The following is a 16,427-nucleotide window of genomic DNA, read 5'->3' as shown; positions in this document are numbered from 1 at the left end:
TGGATTCCTAGTACTTAACTGGTGACTCATTTTTAATAATGGCATCATGATGTAGGGGATAAACTGGCTCATTGGAAGAATTCTTGTAAGTCATGGAGTCTAACTCCCAGAGCCACACATCGAGTGAACATTTGGGACAGGAGGTGATTTCAGGTCTTTTTGACTCCAAAAGTCTATCCCTTAAGCCACCCTTAGGCGAGGTTTAAAGGCAGAGGGATTGAGTTCAGATCCTGCCTCCCCTGACATTAGTTGCATGGCTCTGGACAAGTCACTTAACTTTTATGAGCACCTCTTTAGAACTTGCCTCCCGAGTCACAGATAGGCTGCATTTTGTAGGAGGGAATACTCTAGGCTGATGAAACCAGGGATCAGTGATCCTTGGGCTAAACACAGAAAGCCTCCTTGACTCTCCGAATCAGAAAAGTGGAACTCCACTAGCCCTTCCCCAGGAGTGTCTTCCTAGGCATTTAGTTTGGCTTTGCACAGGACACTTTGTAATTGGTTTGGATGAAACATAACCTTAGGTGAAACAACATTGCAGAGGGCAGCTAGTTCCATAGCAACTGTGTTATAAATGGAATCTGCATTCCTGGCAGCCACAATTCAGACTCTAAAACCATGAATTTGGCCTTTGCAGAGACTGAAAACTTGTCAAAGGCCTTCTTCCAGTGTGCTGAATGGGCCTGCTAGAATATTTGAACAGATATGGTGTGTGAATACCTTCTGTACTAAGTCACCTGGGGATCCCTGAGGAGGCAGGGGGCACAGCAGGGCCCTGGAGGTTACAAGCAGAGAATCTAGGGCGGTGATGAGAGAGGGTTAGCTTCTGAAAATGTCCTGGGTGTGATGACCTTAGGCAAGTCCTTAAACTAGAGGGCACTGGGCTTTCTCCCCTTTCTTTCTTTCCTGTTGTAACCTCTGAATCAAGATCAATCCAGAGATGATAACTTTGAAATGAGTTTGGATAGTTTTGTAAAAACAAAACAAAACAGCAAACCTATTGATATCTTTAATTTTTATATTATATATTTCCCACTGCTCAACCCCTCCCAAAAAGCCATCCCTTTTAAGAGTATAGAAAAGAAAGAAAAAAGTTCCCTAAAGCTAGATAATATATAGAAAAAGTATGATTTATATATATATATATATAGATATATGTATAATTTTATACCCATGTACTCTTATTTCCTACAAAGGAAGGAGGGGAGCTATTTTTTCATGTGTTCTTTAAAGCCTAGCTTGGCCCTAATCATTCTAGAGCATTCAATTTTGATTATTTGTGGGACACTTTTTCTTTTTTAAAAAACTAGGGAAGGCATTGTCCATCTTCCTGGAGGATGTGAATCAGGGAAAGTTTTAAGTCTGATTGAAAAAAGTGTAGAAGAGTTAATGATTAGAACAGAGGCTTAAGGATTCAGGAGCCAGATTCTAGACTCTCCTTCAAAAACCAATGAGATCCTGATTTTCAACTTTCACTCCATAAAGTTGGTTTAGAAGTTTTGGGAAGTCTCACCTTGGCTACTCCCTTCCCTTTGCCCATGCACTGCTTCTTGTGGCTTTGGTGTCAGGGCTACTTCCCGGGAAGACTCTTTCCCTGATTGTCTCTTTGCTGTGATTTCCAACTCTCTGCTCCAGACCTCATCAGGCACCTTTTCCTTTGGAGAGCCCTTTGGCTCTGGGTCTGTGAGGGGATTGGCCTCCATGTCCTCCCATGATTTCCTTTGTGCTATTTGCTTCATGAAGAACAAAGGCACAAACTCCACTTGAGGGGATGACTGAAGGATGTCATTGTTGGGATCCCCAATTTTAGTATGTTCTGCAGTGACTTGCAACATTATGTTTCTATTCATATAGGTCTGTCTGGTGAGGGATCTTGGCCATGAACTGTTTCCATTTTACAGATGAAGGAACGGAGGCCCCAGAATTTGAATAATTTGCCAAAGATGCTCCATCAGTCAGTGGCAAAGCAGCAATTTGAATGCAGATGCTTTGACTAAACCCATCTGTGAGTGTGAACTTTAAATTACTCCACCCTACTTAGATCTTACTTTATGGGGAAGATAAAGTTGTAATCTCCTGATTGAACAGTGAAGGTACTTAACTCTTACCTTATAGTGAATGGAGTGAGATCTTGTATGAACAACTCAAGCCTTCTCTGTGTAGAAACCTTTTCTGTGAAGCCAGTTACTGGGGTACATCAAACTCTGTAACTGCCCCAGGTCTGTATTTCTTGGGATTGAGGATTCTATATCTAAATATCTAAAATACTTCCCGGAAGCTCAGGCTGAACATCAAACAATGAGGGAGAGATATTTAGAAGACGTTGTCTGCATTGGACGCATAAGTATGGGATACTTTGACCAGCGCCAGTCCCGGAAAGGATGTGGCAGAGAGCAGTCATTATTGAAAGCCAGGGGCTGCTGTGGGTGACTCAGGGGACAGGAGGTCCTGGGTTCCAATCTGTCCATTGATAGGTCCTGGCCATGGGGCCCTGGCCAAGTCCCTTCACCCCCATTGCCCAGCCCTTACTGCTCTTCTGCCTGGGAACTGATCCTTAGTACTGATTCGAAAGTGGAAGGGGAGGTTTAAAAAAGAGAGAGCCTGGGCAGTAGCTGGCATCTCTCGTGGGGGCCGCAGGGGTCAGGCAGAGTCACATTGTGACAGGACGCTACTGAGCGGATGTCAAGAAGTGTAAGTGACCTGGCGCAGGTCAGAGCTGTGAAGTGGCAGAGCCGATTCTCCCATTCAGATCTTTTTGCTCCAAATTCAGGGCTCGTTCACTCGCTCTGAAGGATGTCGGGATGTGCTCGGATTCCTGCTTCTGGAGGGGGGAATGTCTGCTGTGTCACCCCACTCCCAGGGTGCAGCCAGACCCAGAATAAGCTTTCCCAGGCCCATCTGGTCTCTCCTGAGGTGAGCCCCATCCAGACAGAGCTTTGGCCTTGACTAGTCTGACATCGAGATGCTACAATATCTGAATAAAGTTGTTACAGAGCTCATTTTAAAAAATCCTCACCTCCTCCCTTATAATCACTTCTGTGCATTGGTTCCAAGGCAGAAGAGTGGTCAGGGCTAGGCAATGAGGGTTAAGTGACTTGGCTAAGACAAAGCTCATGTTTAAGAGAAGACACACACACACACACACACACACACACACCATTGTTTGGGGAAAAACAAGACAGAAAGACTGCTGGGCCTAGAGATGGGAGGTGGGTTCATATCTGGCCTTGGATGCTGCCTAGCTGTGTGACCCTGGGTAAGTCATGTAACCCCGTGGGCCTACCCCTTCCCCTTCTGTCTGCAAGTTGTTATTAAAAGAAAAAGTAAGAGTTAAAAAAAGAAAAAAGCAGGAACACAGTGGAGAGACTGAAATAACTTGAGATGTTAGGGATTCTTGTTTAGAAGAAATTCATTTAGCCAACTATATTTAATGAATTTTTGGTTTCTTTCACTCATTCCGTACCCTGTTTGATTTCTAGTTCCAGGTCCACGGAGTCAACATGAATGCATGAGAGGATGAAAAACGTGTAATATCAGTGTGAGTATTCCTTTTGCCAGTGAAGATGGACCTGTGGATGAGTCGCCATGTTAGAAACATCATCACTTACTGGACAACCATTGGTGGTCAGGCCTCTTTCAGTGAGGATGGCCCTTGGACCACAGACGGCCGAGTTATTGCCAGCCCCAACCCCGTGGGCCTGGTAGGGCTTGTGCTTCTCCTTCGTAGCCTTTGAGGCTGCCTCCAGCTTATAGTCCAAGGAGGCCCAGTCAACCTCATCTTCCCTCTCCTCCAGACTGGGTTCTGGATGGATCCTGACCTTTGTCTATCGTGCCATAAAAGCCTCTTCTCTTTGGAAGTCCATGATCTCCATTTTAAGGAGGAGGTTCAGGTCTTCATTGTTTTCCAGGACACAGAGACTCTAGATACTTCCCAGGCCTTCTCTTCTGGGCACCTCATAACAGCATCCTCATCCCCATTCCTTGGCCTCTTACATGTGGTATGTGCCTGGCACATGGCAAGCAGTTAGTAAAGCTTGCTGCCTTAAAAGAGCCATTGTGGTAGAACTTTAAGGAGGAACAAACAAATACAGATATTTTTACTAGGACATGAAATGCCCAGTGTGCAAAGGCAGAGTTGACAGAGCTTTTCTGTGATCTGGAGCCCTTGGGTCTGTTTTACTAGTCAGTGCCCTGGCAAAGGAGTACCAGAGCCCTGCAGTATCTTGAACTTGGAGGATGTACACTATACTCCCAAAGAGTTCACTCTGTGCCACAGTAGGGCTAGAACTTTGGAAGAGAAAGCTCACGGTTCAATAGGGACTCCCTGAGTTCTCTTTTTGGTGTAATAAGCTTATTTTCATTTTATGATGTGGAAATACAATTGTTTTCTCAATCATGAAATTGTTTGAAATAAAAAAAACAATCAATCTTGTATTTGTTGTTATGCTTGTTTTGCCTTGTTATACTTGGTTATAACTTTGGAAATGATTCTTTTGACTATGTATGCTTACTACTAATGGTAGGTAGCCTCACGGCATACTTTTTTAACTGGTCCTTTAATGAGTGGTTGGATTTTCTAGGGGTGAATACAGTGAACTGTCATAAGGCAAGAAAGCAGCACATGATTTGGTACCACAATGACAAGGCTTCCCTATTTTGTGTTTATCTGACATTTCTTGGTTTCCATTTTTCTTCGTGAGATTATGAAATCTTCCTGAATAGTCATAAGAAAGTTCTTCATTTGGCAGAATGTCTTTGGCTGCAAAAAGTGCCAATCGAGGCACCATCGAGTCAATACGGACAGGGACCATCAATAAATTTGGTTCACAAGAATGGTTAAGGAACCTGCCGACGTTCCCTACGTGGGTAGGATCCACAAATGTTTCTATTATCTGGCCGTTACATATGTGCTCTCTGACGGCTATAATGTAATTTGAATCGTGCTTTGTTTGTTGTTGTATTCTTCTGCGTGCCTCCAAAGTTCCTAAAATCTCACCAGCATATTCACAAACAAACCTTCCTTTGGGTATGAGGTCCAGGGTGCGAAGCCCCCAGCCTTTCTTATCAGTCTTGAACACCTGGAGACTGAACTGCAGACCTCTTTGAACCACTCTGTTCTCGCATTGCTCACTGCACTGGCACATGACGTTGCATTCAAACATCGGTCTGGCAAACTCCACTTCACTCTCTATATCTCTGAGGCAGGAATGATCGTAATTCTCCCCACGAAGGAGACAGGAACAAGCGGCCGGGAGGCAGGACGCAGTGAGGCAAGCGCATCCGGGAAAGGTTATCTGGGTGGGATCAGTTTCTGCTCCAGGACCCATCACCGGTTCAGGAGTGTACTGCAAAGACAATAACACAACAGGGTGAGATACTATAATAAAAGTTTGTAGTTGAGACAAGTCCTAATGCAAATGGATTTTGTCTCCTGTTAGAAAATGCATCTCACAAATGAAAGAAAAGTTCTCATTACCTTTAAAGACTTGGGTGAATCTTCTAGGAGGGCTGATTCAAAGACATGAACCAGAACTGGAGAGCATAAGAAATCAGAGGGAATTTCAATATGTGATGGTGATAGGAATACTCACGTTAAATGAAATCACAGATCCAAGGTGTGCTATCTTTTCTTATTAGAATATATAAGTTCCTTGAGGCCAAGAACTGTCTTATATTTTCTATTTATAATCTCACTACTTAGCATAGTGTCTGGCACAGAGGAAGTACTTACTAGATGCTTTTTCACTTATTAAAATATTAATGCCAATGAAAAATTTCTTTTAGGGGGACCTTTCCTGAAACCTCATATTGATTTTTATTTTTAAAAATACTCACATGCTATTTAAATTCTCAAATACTCTGATTTCTGACATTTCACATAGGACATGATTATTTTACAGCTCAATTTGAACCTTCATAGTGAATAATTTGGTTACTATAAAAATCAAATTGTTAGGTCAGGTGTTAAAGCCTAAAATTGTCATTGTGATTTCTTTCTACTAATCATTCAGAAAAAGAGTTGCAGAAGGAATGTCATCTATTAACAAGATGCTTACATTAGGAGCACAAAATGGTGCACCTGTAAGACCTATGGATAAGGAAGAGTTTATGAGCAAACAGGACGCTGAGAACATCACAAGATGTAAAATAGATAGCTGAGTACATTGAATTAAAAAGCTTTTTGCACAATCAAAACCAACCCAAGCAAGTCTAGAAAAGAAACAAACTGGGAAAAAATTTAAAACGAGTGTCTGATAAAGGCCTCATTTTTTCAAATATATAGGGAACTAAATCAAGATGTAAGAATACAAATCAGTACCTAATTGACAAATGGTCAAAAGACACCAATAGGCATTTCTCAGATGAAGAAATTAAAACTATCTTTAGTCATGTGTAAAAATGCTCTGAATCACTATTAATTAGAGAAATGCAAATTAAAACAACTCTAAGGTACAATCTCACACCTGTCAGATTAGTTAATATGACAACACATATTTCAGCATGTCAGTTTTTTAAAAATAGTTTGCTTCTAAAAAACATCAATAATGATAATGGGGAAGAAGCTCTCTGTTTCCCCAATTTTTTGGTAGAGTTGGGGGGACGTTCAAATCTGTGGTTTCATCACTGTAGGAATCATCCTATTGAATATCCTTTTAAAATGATCAAAATGACAACTTATCTGTAGTTTAAGAATTTTCTGGGACAATGAGAGACTGAGTAACATACCCATGATTATACATAATGTATGTCATGAGTAGAACTTGAACTTTTTTGCAAGTGCAAAATAATACATGGTCGTGTCGAAATAGTTGCTGTTGTTTCAGTCTTTTCATCTAGATAGATGGCCTAGAATGAAGGATGATTTAGAAAGAAATGCCTTGTCAATCAAATTCCCCTACCCCATCATCTTATGCTGAGTCTATTTTAAAGTTTTTGAATATCAAAAGTAATGTAGGCAAGTGACTAGTGAGGCATTTTAAGAAGTAATGAGAAATTAAATTTTATCATTTTTAGTGAAAGTTTTTGTGAAGAATTCTTTTAAATCTACTTATTCTTTCTAGCTCTCTTTCCTAAATATTGTATAATTCACTGAGCCAAAAAATGATTTTATGACACAATCATTTCCTTTTAAAATCATGCCTGACTTCCTACAATTCTGTTACTTGCAGAAAAGCTTATCAGTCTTTGGTGAATAGATTTGCATTTCATTGCACAGAGATGAAAAAGGAGCACTTACTTTGATCTTCCAACTTTATTTTCACCAATTTATTTTATTCTTCACTTTTTTGGTGAATGAGGATATATTTTATAGTGCTGCAATTTTGGATGAAATCCTCAAGGATTTTGATAGCTAATATCAAATCAGTTAAAAACAAAACAAAGTAAAGGAGTCCTGTGAATCTCAATTTATTAAAGGAAGTCTCTTATGCCTTTGAAGTGTTTCATGTTTAAAGGGAATTATTTTTCCATGCTACATCTAACCTTAAGTATTCTCAGGGTGATACAATTGTTTAGAAACATTTGGATTTCAGTAGATTTAAAAGTACTCTATTATCTATTCAGTTTTTAGTATTAGAATGTTAAACCTCTGATAGAGGAACTCATCTTAATCGCATATATAAAATAGAATCAATAAGAGATAAAACTTGTTACACTGAAAAAAGATCTTACTTGAAGAAGCACTTGGGAAAAAACCAACAGATGTTATTGTGTCTGCAAAATAGTGGAAACTCAAATAAGCTATGCATTTTTAAAACCAAGAATCTCAAAATATTAAAGAGTTTGAAGCATCTCATTAATTTTTTTTGTTAGAAAAGAAATGGAAGCATTATCTTAGTCAAGTCAAGAAGTATTTAATAAAATGCTTCTCATAGGTGTTAGGTGCTGTGCTAAGTGCTAGGGATAGAGATAAAGGCAAAAAGAGCTCATGGCTGAATGGAGAAGACAACATTCAAACAAGTATGTAAAATCAACTGGCAATCACCTGCAGATGGAAGGCTTCAGTGTTTTCGGGATGAAGAAAGGCTTCTGGAAGAAGGTGGTGTTTTAGTTGGGACTTGAGGAAAGCCAGCCAGGCTAGGGGGCAGAGATGAAGTTCAGTAATCAGGGACATGAGAGAACTAGTGGAGAGAGGGCTACATTTAGTCAGGAAGAACCGAGTTCAAATCCCTGGTTAGGTGGGCCCACACTTCTTAGGCTCTTCGGCATTTGCAGTTGGCATTTAAATTATCTTGTTCCTTATTCTCCATTGATTTCATGGGTTCTTATGGGCAAGGAAGTCTCAAGACTCTTGTTTTGCATCCTTAATTGTAATAATCACAATAACCGAGTGCAAAGCATAGGAGGGCTCTGCAAGAACTTGTCAGACTGGGTAACTGCTGCTCTCATTGTTCTACAACAGCTTTAAGAATGTCATATTTTACATTCCCCAGGTTAAGGCCTTTGGCTTCTCCTGGATTTCAGAGACATGGCTGTGAAAAAGGCTTCCTTCCTTTTTTGGTTGTTCTGAAACAGAAACTACAAGAAGCTTTGTACTTGGCCTTTCGCCCCATGAAGTTGTTTTTGCTAAAGGCAGCTATGAGGGGCCTGGAGCCAGATTATTCCTGTTCTGAGATCTTAAAAATCAGGTTTGAAGTTGGTTTCAGAGAGCAGAAATGATAGCCACTTAAGTCCTGACTGAACAAAATTAATGAGCTTGTTTTGTTTCATTTTCAATCATCAATTGCCTCTGGCATTATGGTTTTTTGATTCCAATTTAAGGATGTCAATGTTTTATTTCACTTTCTCACACAAAACCTAAAAGGAAACTGGTAAAGTTATTTTTGTCTAGGAGTTATATTCTTGTCTTCATTCTTCTAAGGGCACACCTGACCAGTCTGATTTGGAGAAAACATGTTTGAAAGTACAGAATTGTTCAAGCTATTTACATAATGGCGAAGTTAATTTGCACTATCCACTGACTAGTATTTATTGAGAAAAAAGGAAGAGGTAGTCAATTTCCTTACACATGTAAGTGGTTTTAAGTATAGAGAGAATAAAATGCCTATTTGGGTCTTTTATAAGTCCATTCCTAAGTCTTCATGTAACTCTGGGTAAGTGATTTAACCTTTGAGCTTCAGTTTCTTCATTAGCAAAAGGGAATAATATTTGTAAATCAGTCAGGAAGCACTTATTAAGTGCTTACCATGGACAGACACTGTGCTAAGTATTAGAGATACAAATAAAAAGCAAAAAACAGTACCTGCCCTCAAGAAGCTGATAGTCTAATAAAAGGGCCCATGTAGATAAACCAGAACACATAAGATATACAAGGAGAGGGAAGGTAACTTTTGAGGGGATGGTACCAGCAGCTGAAGGAGACCAGGCTAGGCCTCCCAGAGGAGGTGCTACTTAAGCAGAATCATAAAGGGAGTAAAAGAGTCTAAGAGTTGGGCAGGTTGAGATGGACACCATTCCAGGCATCAGGAACAGCAGGTATAAAGGGAGAGAGATGAGAGATGGTGTGCTCCATGTGAGGAACAGAAGGGAGGCCAAGGAAGGCTGGATCCTAGAAGAGATGGGGCAGAAGAGAATGTAAGAGGCAAATGGAACGTAGGCAGAAGACCTGTTGGAAAGAATTTTAAATGCAAAGCAAGGGAATTTTATTTCCTGGTGCTAACAGGGAGCCACTAAATTTATTGAGCAAGAGAGTGACACTGTCAGACTTGAGGCCAAGATGTCTATTAGAAGGCTACAATAGCCCAAGTGATCAGTGATGAGGGCCTGAACCTGGGTATTATCTGTATCAGGGATATACATTGTTGATATTGTAAAGAAAGAAATAATAACATTTGGTAAATGATTGGCTACTTAATGTAGAGTAAGGGAGAGAGAGGAATCAAGGATGTCAACGAGGCTGCAAACCTGAGTGACTGGAATTATGGTGGTGTCTCAAAAGTAATAAGAAACTTAGCAAAGGGGGAATGTTTAGGGGAAAAGCTAATGAGTTCTGTTTTGGACATGCTGAATTGTAGATGCTAATAGGACATCCAGTTCAAATTGTTCAACAGGCAGTTGGTGATATGAGGCTGGAACACATGAGAAAGATTAAGGTAAGATAAATAGGTCTGGAAATCATCTGCACAGTAACACTATTTGAGCACAAATATAGAGAGTATATAGAGAAAAAAAAATTAGAGGGCTCAGGATATAGAACTTAGGGGACATTCACAGTTAAGTTGGATCCAGCAAAAGAATCTGAGAATTGGTCAGACAGCTAAGAGAAGAATCAAGAGAAACCAGGGTCACAAAAACCCATTGATGAGAGAATATCCGGGAGGAGGAGCTTGTTAATGGAAGCTCCATTGCAGGAAGGTTAAACAGAATGAGCATTGAGGTAATTAAATCTGGCATTTAATGTTGGCATTAATTTTGAAGGAAGTAGTTTCAGTTGAATAATGAGGTCAGAAGTCAGATCTTGAGAGGAAATAGAGCTTTTCTGAGAAAAGAAGGGGAGAAAGCTATTTTTCTAAAGATGGAGAACTTAATCATGTGCCCGGGGTACTTTTATTTTAATTTACAAATGAATTTTTATTTGTCTTCTTTTCACGACACCGAAATTTCCCTTGCGTGTAAAGTACTCAGCACAGTCTCCGGCACATCGAAGGCACCTAACAAATGCTGGTTTCTTTAGATAATGAAATTCCCTACAATTCAAAGATCCAGTACGGAGGAGGGAGGGGCAGGTGCCTCCACACGCTCAGGGGGCTGAGAAAGATACCAGCAGAAAGCCCGTGTCGGTGGGACCTTTAAAGGTTATAGAGCAGAGTAAGGAGCATAGGCGAAGGTGGGGAAGGGGAGAGCCCACGTTCTCGCTAGGTGGCGCTAGAGGACAGGAAGAGGGCGGAGCCGTGCGCGTGCGGCTCGCACTCTGTGCGGTACCTGAAACACCGGCTCCTCCCCTTCGGGCCACAAACTGATGGGCAGATTCTCGAGGCCGCGCCCTACATCCCGCAGCGCTCCAGAGGAGGCCTGGGGCTGCTCCTCTGACATGCCCGTTTCTGAGTCAGGTGACCGCGGCCTACCGTCTTCCCCACAATCGGCTTCTTCCTCGTTTCTGACAGCTTCAGCACACGCCTAGTGGTTCCCAGAGAGGCAGTGCGTCATCTCATGCTGGCAATTGCCCCTCCTACTTACCCACACCCACCTTCACCCCCTGGAAGCATTGACTAAATGGGTTATTCCAAGAGGATGCTGGTAATTGTCGGCCCCTCTGCCCCGTGGCTTCATGGGGGTTGTAGTCCCCGTACTCTGGCGCACTGCCTGACTCTCCATCCTACACCCTCCTTTGGCCCGCCCCCTCCCTTCGCGTGCAGCTGGAGGGGGCGGAGACTCAATCAATTACCGCTCTAGACTTAGAGGTACTAATAGAAAGACTGCCGCAGAACCTCCAGGCCGGACTTCTAGTGATTTACCAAAAAAGTTTTATTGCTGTCGTTTGTCTGTATATCACAGCCATTTCTGGGAAAGAAAATCCTCGTCTCCTTCAGATTGAGGTCTGTCGCTTTCAAGAATGACTGTGCAAAACTGTGATGCCCTCTCTCTCGCTCGCGCTTGCTCTCGCGCTCTCTGGCTCTGGTTCTGCACGTAGTAGGTGCTGAAGAAATGTTTGTAGACTCACTGCCGACTCTTGCTTCTGGAGTTGTGTTGTCCCCTAGGACTTGCATTGGTTTTTTCAATTAACCTGAAGTGCAGCTTCCGCTCGTAGTTTGTTACCAGCTTCCTTTTGGGCGATTTTTTCTCACTTACGTTAGTGTATACACATTATTCTCTGGGTTCTGTCCTTCCTGCCTCTATATTTCTATAAATTCATGAACATCTTTCCTTCTACTTAAAAAAAAAGTATGTAGGATTGCTAATTCCAGCTGGGGATACGATGAATAAAAAAGAAAGGCAGTCCCTGCCCACAAGGAGCTTATAATGATTGCACAATCTAATGAATCTAATTTAATTGAACAAGCATTATCAAGAGTTTACCATGAAGCAGGCAGCAGGGTGGATCAGAGGATTTAGAGCCAGACCTAGAGAAGGGAAGTCCTAGGTTCCAATTTGGCTTCCGAAACTTCTTGCTGTGCAACCCTGGGCAAGTTACTCAATTCCCATTGCCTAAACCTTACTGATCTTCCGGCTTGGAACTAATACAGAGTGTATAGATTATGGGATGAAAAAGTAAAGATTAAAAAATACGGCTCTGGAGGTATATAAAATAGGTTAAATACATATGAAACATTTAGGATCTACAACATGTGAATGAGAAGCAATGTAGAAGTAGACTTGAGGATGGCTGTGGTTTGAATTTGGCATTTACTAGCTCTGTGACACAGACCAAGTTATTTTAAACTTGTTTGCCTCAATTACCTTATCTGTAAAATGGAGATAATAACAGCTACTTCCAGGGTTTTTGTGAAAATCAAATGAGATATTTGTAAAGTACTTAGTGTTATGGGCAGGAAAGGGATAGCCTTTTGGGGTTTGGGAAGGATGCCTTTTGCAAGCATGCAATGACTCCAAAACTTAGCTTAAAAACAAAAAGAGATTTATTAATTTAGAAAGTAATGTTGAGAGTGGCCAGGAGGATAGCAAGGTAGAACAGCAAGATGGGGAGCAGTTCCCTGGGAGGACAGCATGAAAGGAAAGGCTGTTCCCCGCCGATGACATCAGTTCTGGGGATTTTATACATTTTTCACAACAGTTAGTCACTCAGGCATGAGGTGGGGTGATGTCTGCCTGGGGACATAAAGATTCCTTAGTTTTAGGGGACAAACAGATGTTTGATAGGATCAAGGTGTGGCCTGAAGGTGCATCTTTCTGTCCATCTAGAGGACGATCAAAGGAAGATAGTCATCTCAGGACCCTAGGTGGGGTCATTGGGTGTTTTTAGGAGTCAGGAAAAACAAGGGAGTTCCCCTGATAATAGTTCGTCTGGGTTTCTGGGGTACAGTGCCCATGTCACTTAGCACATGGAAATCATTTTGGAAATGGTAGCTATAATAATAATGATGATGATGACTATCATCATTGTTATAGCCAAGACCAACAAGACCCCTGCCTCTGACAGATTCCCTTCTTGCCCAGTTTTAGAGATTCTACAAACATTCTAGAGAAAGTGGTAGGTATGTGGAGTGGTTGAAGTTCCTCGGTAAGTATTTGTCTCCCTCACCAATGAAATCACAGGTCCAGTCCTTATCCCTACCATGTCCATGGCTTTACAGGCCCCTTAGGAGGCAAGGAGAGGCTAAGTTACTTGCTCAGAGTTTGCCATTAAGTAGCAGAGGTTGTATTGGAATCCAGTGTTTTTTGATTCCCATGTCATCAGTCTATTGATTAGACCAGGCTGTCTTTTGAGTATAACAATTTGAGGAGTGAGAAACAGTGATTGCTGGAGGATCAGAAAAGGTTTGGTGAAGGAAGTACTGGTACTTGAGCTGACCTCTTCACAGAAGTTAATAATTCTAAAAGGTAGAGTTGACAATGGAATGTCTTTAATTTACCTGGAACAGCCTGCTTAAAGTTTGGAGGCAAGAGATGGAATGTGTATGAAGAACAATAAATAGGCCAATCCCTTTGGACTATCCTGTAAGAGAAGTGATTTGATAGGGCTTTTATTCTAGTAGAAACCACTGAAGATTGAAGGTTGAGCTGCCAGAATTGAGGCCCAGGAAAAGGTAAGTGTTTTGCCAAAGGCAAGTAAACACCAGAACTGGGCTTTATCTTCAGTTTTGTGAAGATTGGATTTAGCTATCTCCTGATTGTAACAATGAAGATGCTTAACTCTTCCTTTATTGTGAAGACTAAATTGTAATCTCTTGATTGTAACAATGAAGGGGCAGTCCTGGAGAAGAGCATCTGCTGTGATTGGTAGATGTGAAATTTAGGAGAGGTGACACAAGAGAAAAAGGTCTTTAAATAGAGGAAACAAAGACTGAAGAGGACAGTCAGTCACCGGGCTTGGAGTGAAGGATCAGTCACTTGGAACTGGAGGGAAGACTGACACTTGAGGAGAGACTGGAAGATGGACACTTGGACTTGGCTGTGGAACTGAACCCTAGAGGAGCTCATGCAGGAGACCTTAGACTGCTTTCTTTTTAGACGGTCACCGTTTGTGAGTGAAAGGCTGACTTGGTGACCTTGCCTTTCTGGAGGTGTAAACCTCTGAGAAAGGCCCATTGTCTTGAGATTCTTTTCCCTGATTAGGGCCTTAATATCTTCCCTCTATTATAAATAAAACTACCATAAATAAAACTACCATAAATAAAAATACCTCTATTTTACTTTAGTAATTTATTTTGGGACCCTGGTGACCACCAATTATAATATTCAAGTCCAACTACATAAAAAAATTTAACAGTCTCCAAATCCAGAAATTTCACTCTGGGGGATTTCTAAATAGCATTCTGTCTGGGCTTCAGTTTGAGAGGATAATACCAGCAAGAATTATTAGTTCAGGCTTCTGCTGCTAAATTCTTCAAGGTCTGTCTTTGACTCTTAGTTGGAAATGGACATTTTAAAAACATTTTAAATATTTAAAAACCCTTACTGCCGGAGGCCATCATACCCCGACCAATTGACAAGGTCATAGTCTGAGGAAGGAAGGTCAGCAAAGCAGACCCCAGATCCCCCATTGTGACTTCTTTCCCCAAAGTTTCCCCACTAGTGGACTTGTTATGATTACTATTCTCTTCCCAATACAGTAGAAATAACATGATAGCAAATACTTATAGGATCAATAAATATATACCCTACTTTAAGCCCCCTAGGTTATTACCCCAAAAAGATTGCAATTATAGAATAAAAGTCCAAAGATTACTGCCCATGACCTCTCCTTTCTCAAGGACAAGATATTCTCCATGGCCCTACAATAAGCACCAGCTGAAAGGTTGAGTACTATAATGAATATTGTCCTACAGTTACCACACTCAAATGAATTTGTTGGAACAGAAGCCAAGCAATATCACTAGGCATTGCAAAGTAACACAAGAAAAACAGAACCCCCAAATTGGTCAGCCTAAAGTCCTCACACCTAGATACGAATATGTTTTGTTGTTCATATCCCAAGCATTTATGAAGGATAGTGAAAGCTGACCAAAAACTTTCACTTTTGAATCAAAATGATTCAAATGAATCAAATAAAAATGAATCAAAAAATGACCCTCTCTGCAGGTCAAGGGGTACTAACCTACAAATGGCTTTATTCACATTAATCATATCTATCACAGTGTGTTGTAGAAACTTAGTAAACGATCACAGAATTTTTTGTTGTAGTAACATCACAAGAGTGTTGTTTAGGTGATTTGATAATATCCAATCAAACTGTAGAATGTTACAAACATAGAGAATTGATTATGCATGTGTACCCAAAACCTATATAATAAATGTATCACCATACTATGGCAGAGCACTGTGTGTGATGCCTGTATATGTGGGCGGAATGCATGGTGTGTCTCATCTCATTTTTCTGACTGTGACACCACACTTGGGCAGACAACCCTGGGTCCTCAGAGAGGCTGCTGGATGGACCTCTGTACCTTACCTTCCATCTTAGAATCAATACTATATACTGGTTCCAAGGCAGAAGAGTAGTTAGGGCTAGGCAATGGGGGTCAAGTGACTTGCTTAGGGTCACATAGTGTATTAAAAATGGGTTAAGTTGTACCCCAAGGGATTCAGACTTTCAGTACAGGGAGGGGGAAAGAGAGAAGATCCCCCTTCCACAAAGTGGGGTACAGGGGAGACAGCAGATGTAATGAGTTGGTTCAGAGAGAGGAGAGGGGTTTGAAGATCTTACTCTTTCTGCCTTCCCTCCTTAGCTAAAGCTGCTCTCCCCAATTTGCTCTTGTCCCTCCTCCACTACTCGAGACCAAAGGGTCTGTAAGTAGAAGAAGTAAAGTGAAAGGGAACTATTACTGATGAATAGAGAATGGTAAACTGAGGGGAACTGTTACTTCAGCAATGACTGTTGTTCTCTGGCTGACTAGAGAGGGTTAGCTACAGGAACCTAAATCTGCTTACTTCTTGAGATAGTAAAGGTAAACTGAGGGGAAACGGTTTCTTCTTGCAATGACTGTTGTCCTCTGGATGGCTGTGGCTAGAGAGGGCTGCCTATAGGAACCTGAGGCTGCTTATATGTAATGGAGGTAGAAATGAGAAATGCTGAGGGATGCCACACAGGGATGCTGGTACACAGGGATACTGCCACACAGGGAACTATTCTGGATAGATACTGGGGAAACTCTGGGGTTTGCCTACTGATCCCTACTGATAGCTGATGGATCAATCTATTTCCTAACCTCCTTCTTCCCTCACTCTCTCCCCTTTCCAACCCCCTCCACCCAGTTTTCTTGAAGACTTGGCTCCTTCCTCCCCACTTGACTTCCTTTTTGTCTGACTGG

The 16,427-nt window shown here is 41.5% G+C and overlaps 2 protein-coding genes and 1 long non-coding RNA gene across 7 annotated transcripts in view; 2 read left to right on the top strand and 1 right to left on the bottom strand.

Annotated features, from left to right (window-relative positions):
- SUMF1 (sulfatase modifying factor 1) overlaps positions 1-4,434 on the top strand; it is a 140,980-nt gene extending 136,546 nt beyond the window's left edge. Inside the window, exon 9 of the mRNA XM_056804554.1 lies at positions 3,480-4,434. Coding sequence (XP_056660532.1) covers positions 3,480-3,512 — 33 coding nt within the window. The 3' untranslated portion in view covers positions 3,513-4,434. The remainder of the gene's footprint in view (positions 1-3,479) is intronic.
- Positions 3,392-11,207, bottom strand: LOC100022449 (histone-lysine N-methyltransferase SETMAR). Of its 2 annotated transcripts, none has more exons than XM_007500131.3 (2): positions 10,921-11,207; positions 3,392-5,345 (listed from the first exon to the last, which is right to left on the bottom strand). In XM_007500131.3, exons 1-2 carry the CDS (start codon positions 11,029-11,031, stop codon positions 4,557-4,559), a joined length of 900 nt encoding a protein of 299 aa, XP_007500193.3. In that variant the 5' UTR covers positions 11,032-11,207; the 3' UTR covers positions 3,392-4,556. The 2 variants fall into 2 exon arrangements, with proteins under 2 accessions (XP_007500193.3, XP_056660533.1); XM_056804555.1 differs by having other exon boundaries at positions 7,985-11,198.
- Positions 11,208-11,234: 27 nt separating this feature from the next.
- Positions 11,235-16,427, top strand: part of LOC130455444 (uncharacterized) — a 244,843-nt gene continuing 239,650 nt past the window's right edge. For all 4 annotated transcript variants that reach the window (XR_008913414.1, XR_008913416.1, XR_008913417.1 and 1 more), the window contains exon 1: positions 11,235-11,534. This is a non-coding gene — a long non-coding RNA (uncharacterized LOC130455444). The remainder of the gene's footprint in view (positions 11,535-16,427) is intronic.

The sequence above is a fragment of the Monodelphis domestica genome, chromosome 7 (genome assembly GCF_027887165.1).
Source record: "Monodelphis domestica isolate mMonDom1 chromosome 7, mMonDom1.pri, whole genome shotgun sequence".
NCBI classification, from domain to species: domain Eukaryota; kingdom Metazoa; phylum Chordata; class Mammalia; order Didelphimorphia; family Didelphidae; genus Monodelphis; species Monodelphis domestica.
Note: the sequence above shows the minus strand (reverse complement) of the source record. Positions and strands in the feature narration are given on the sequence as shown.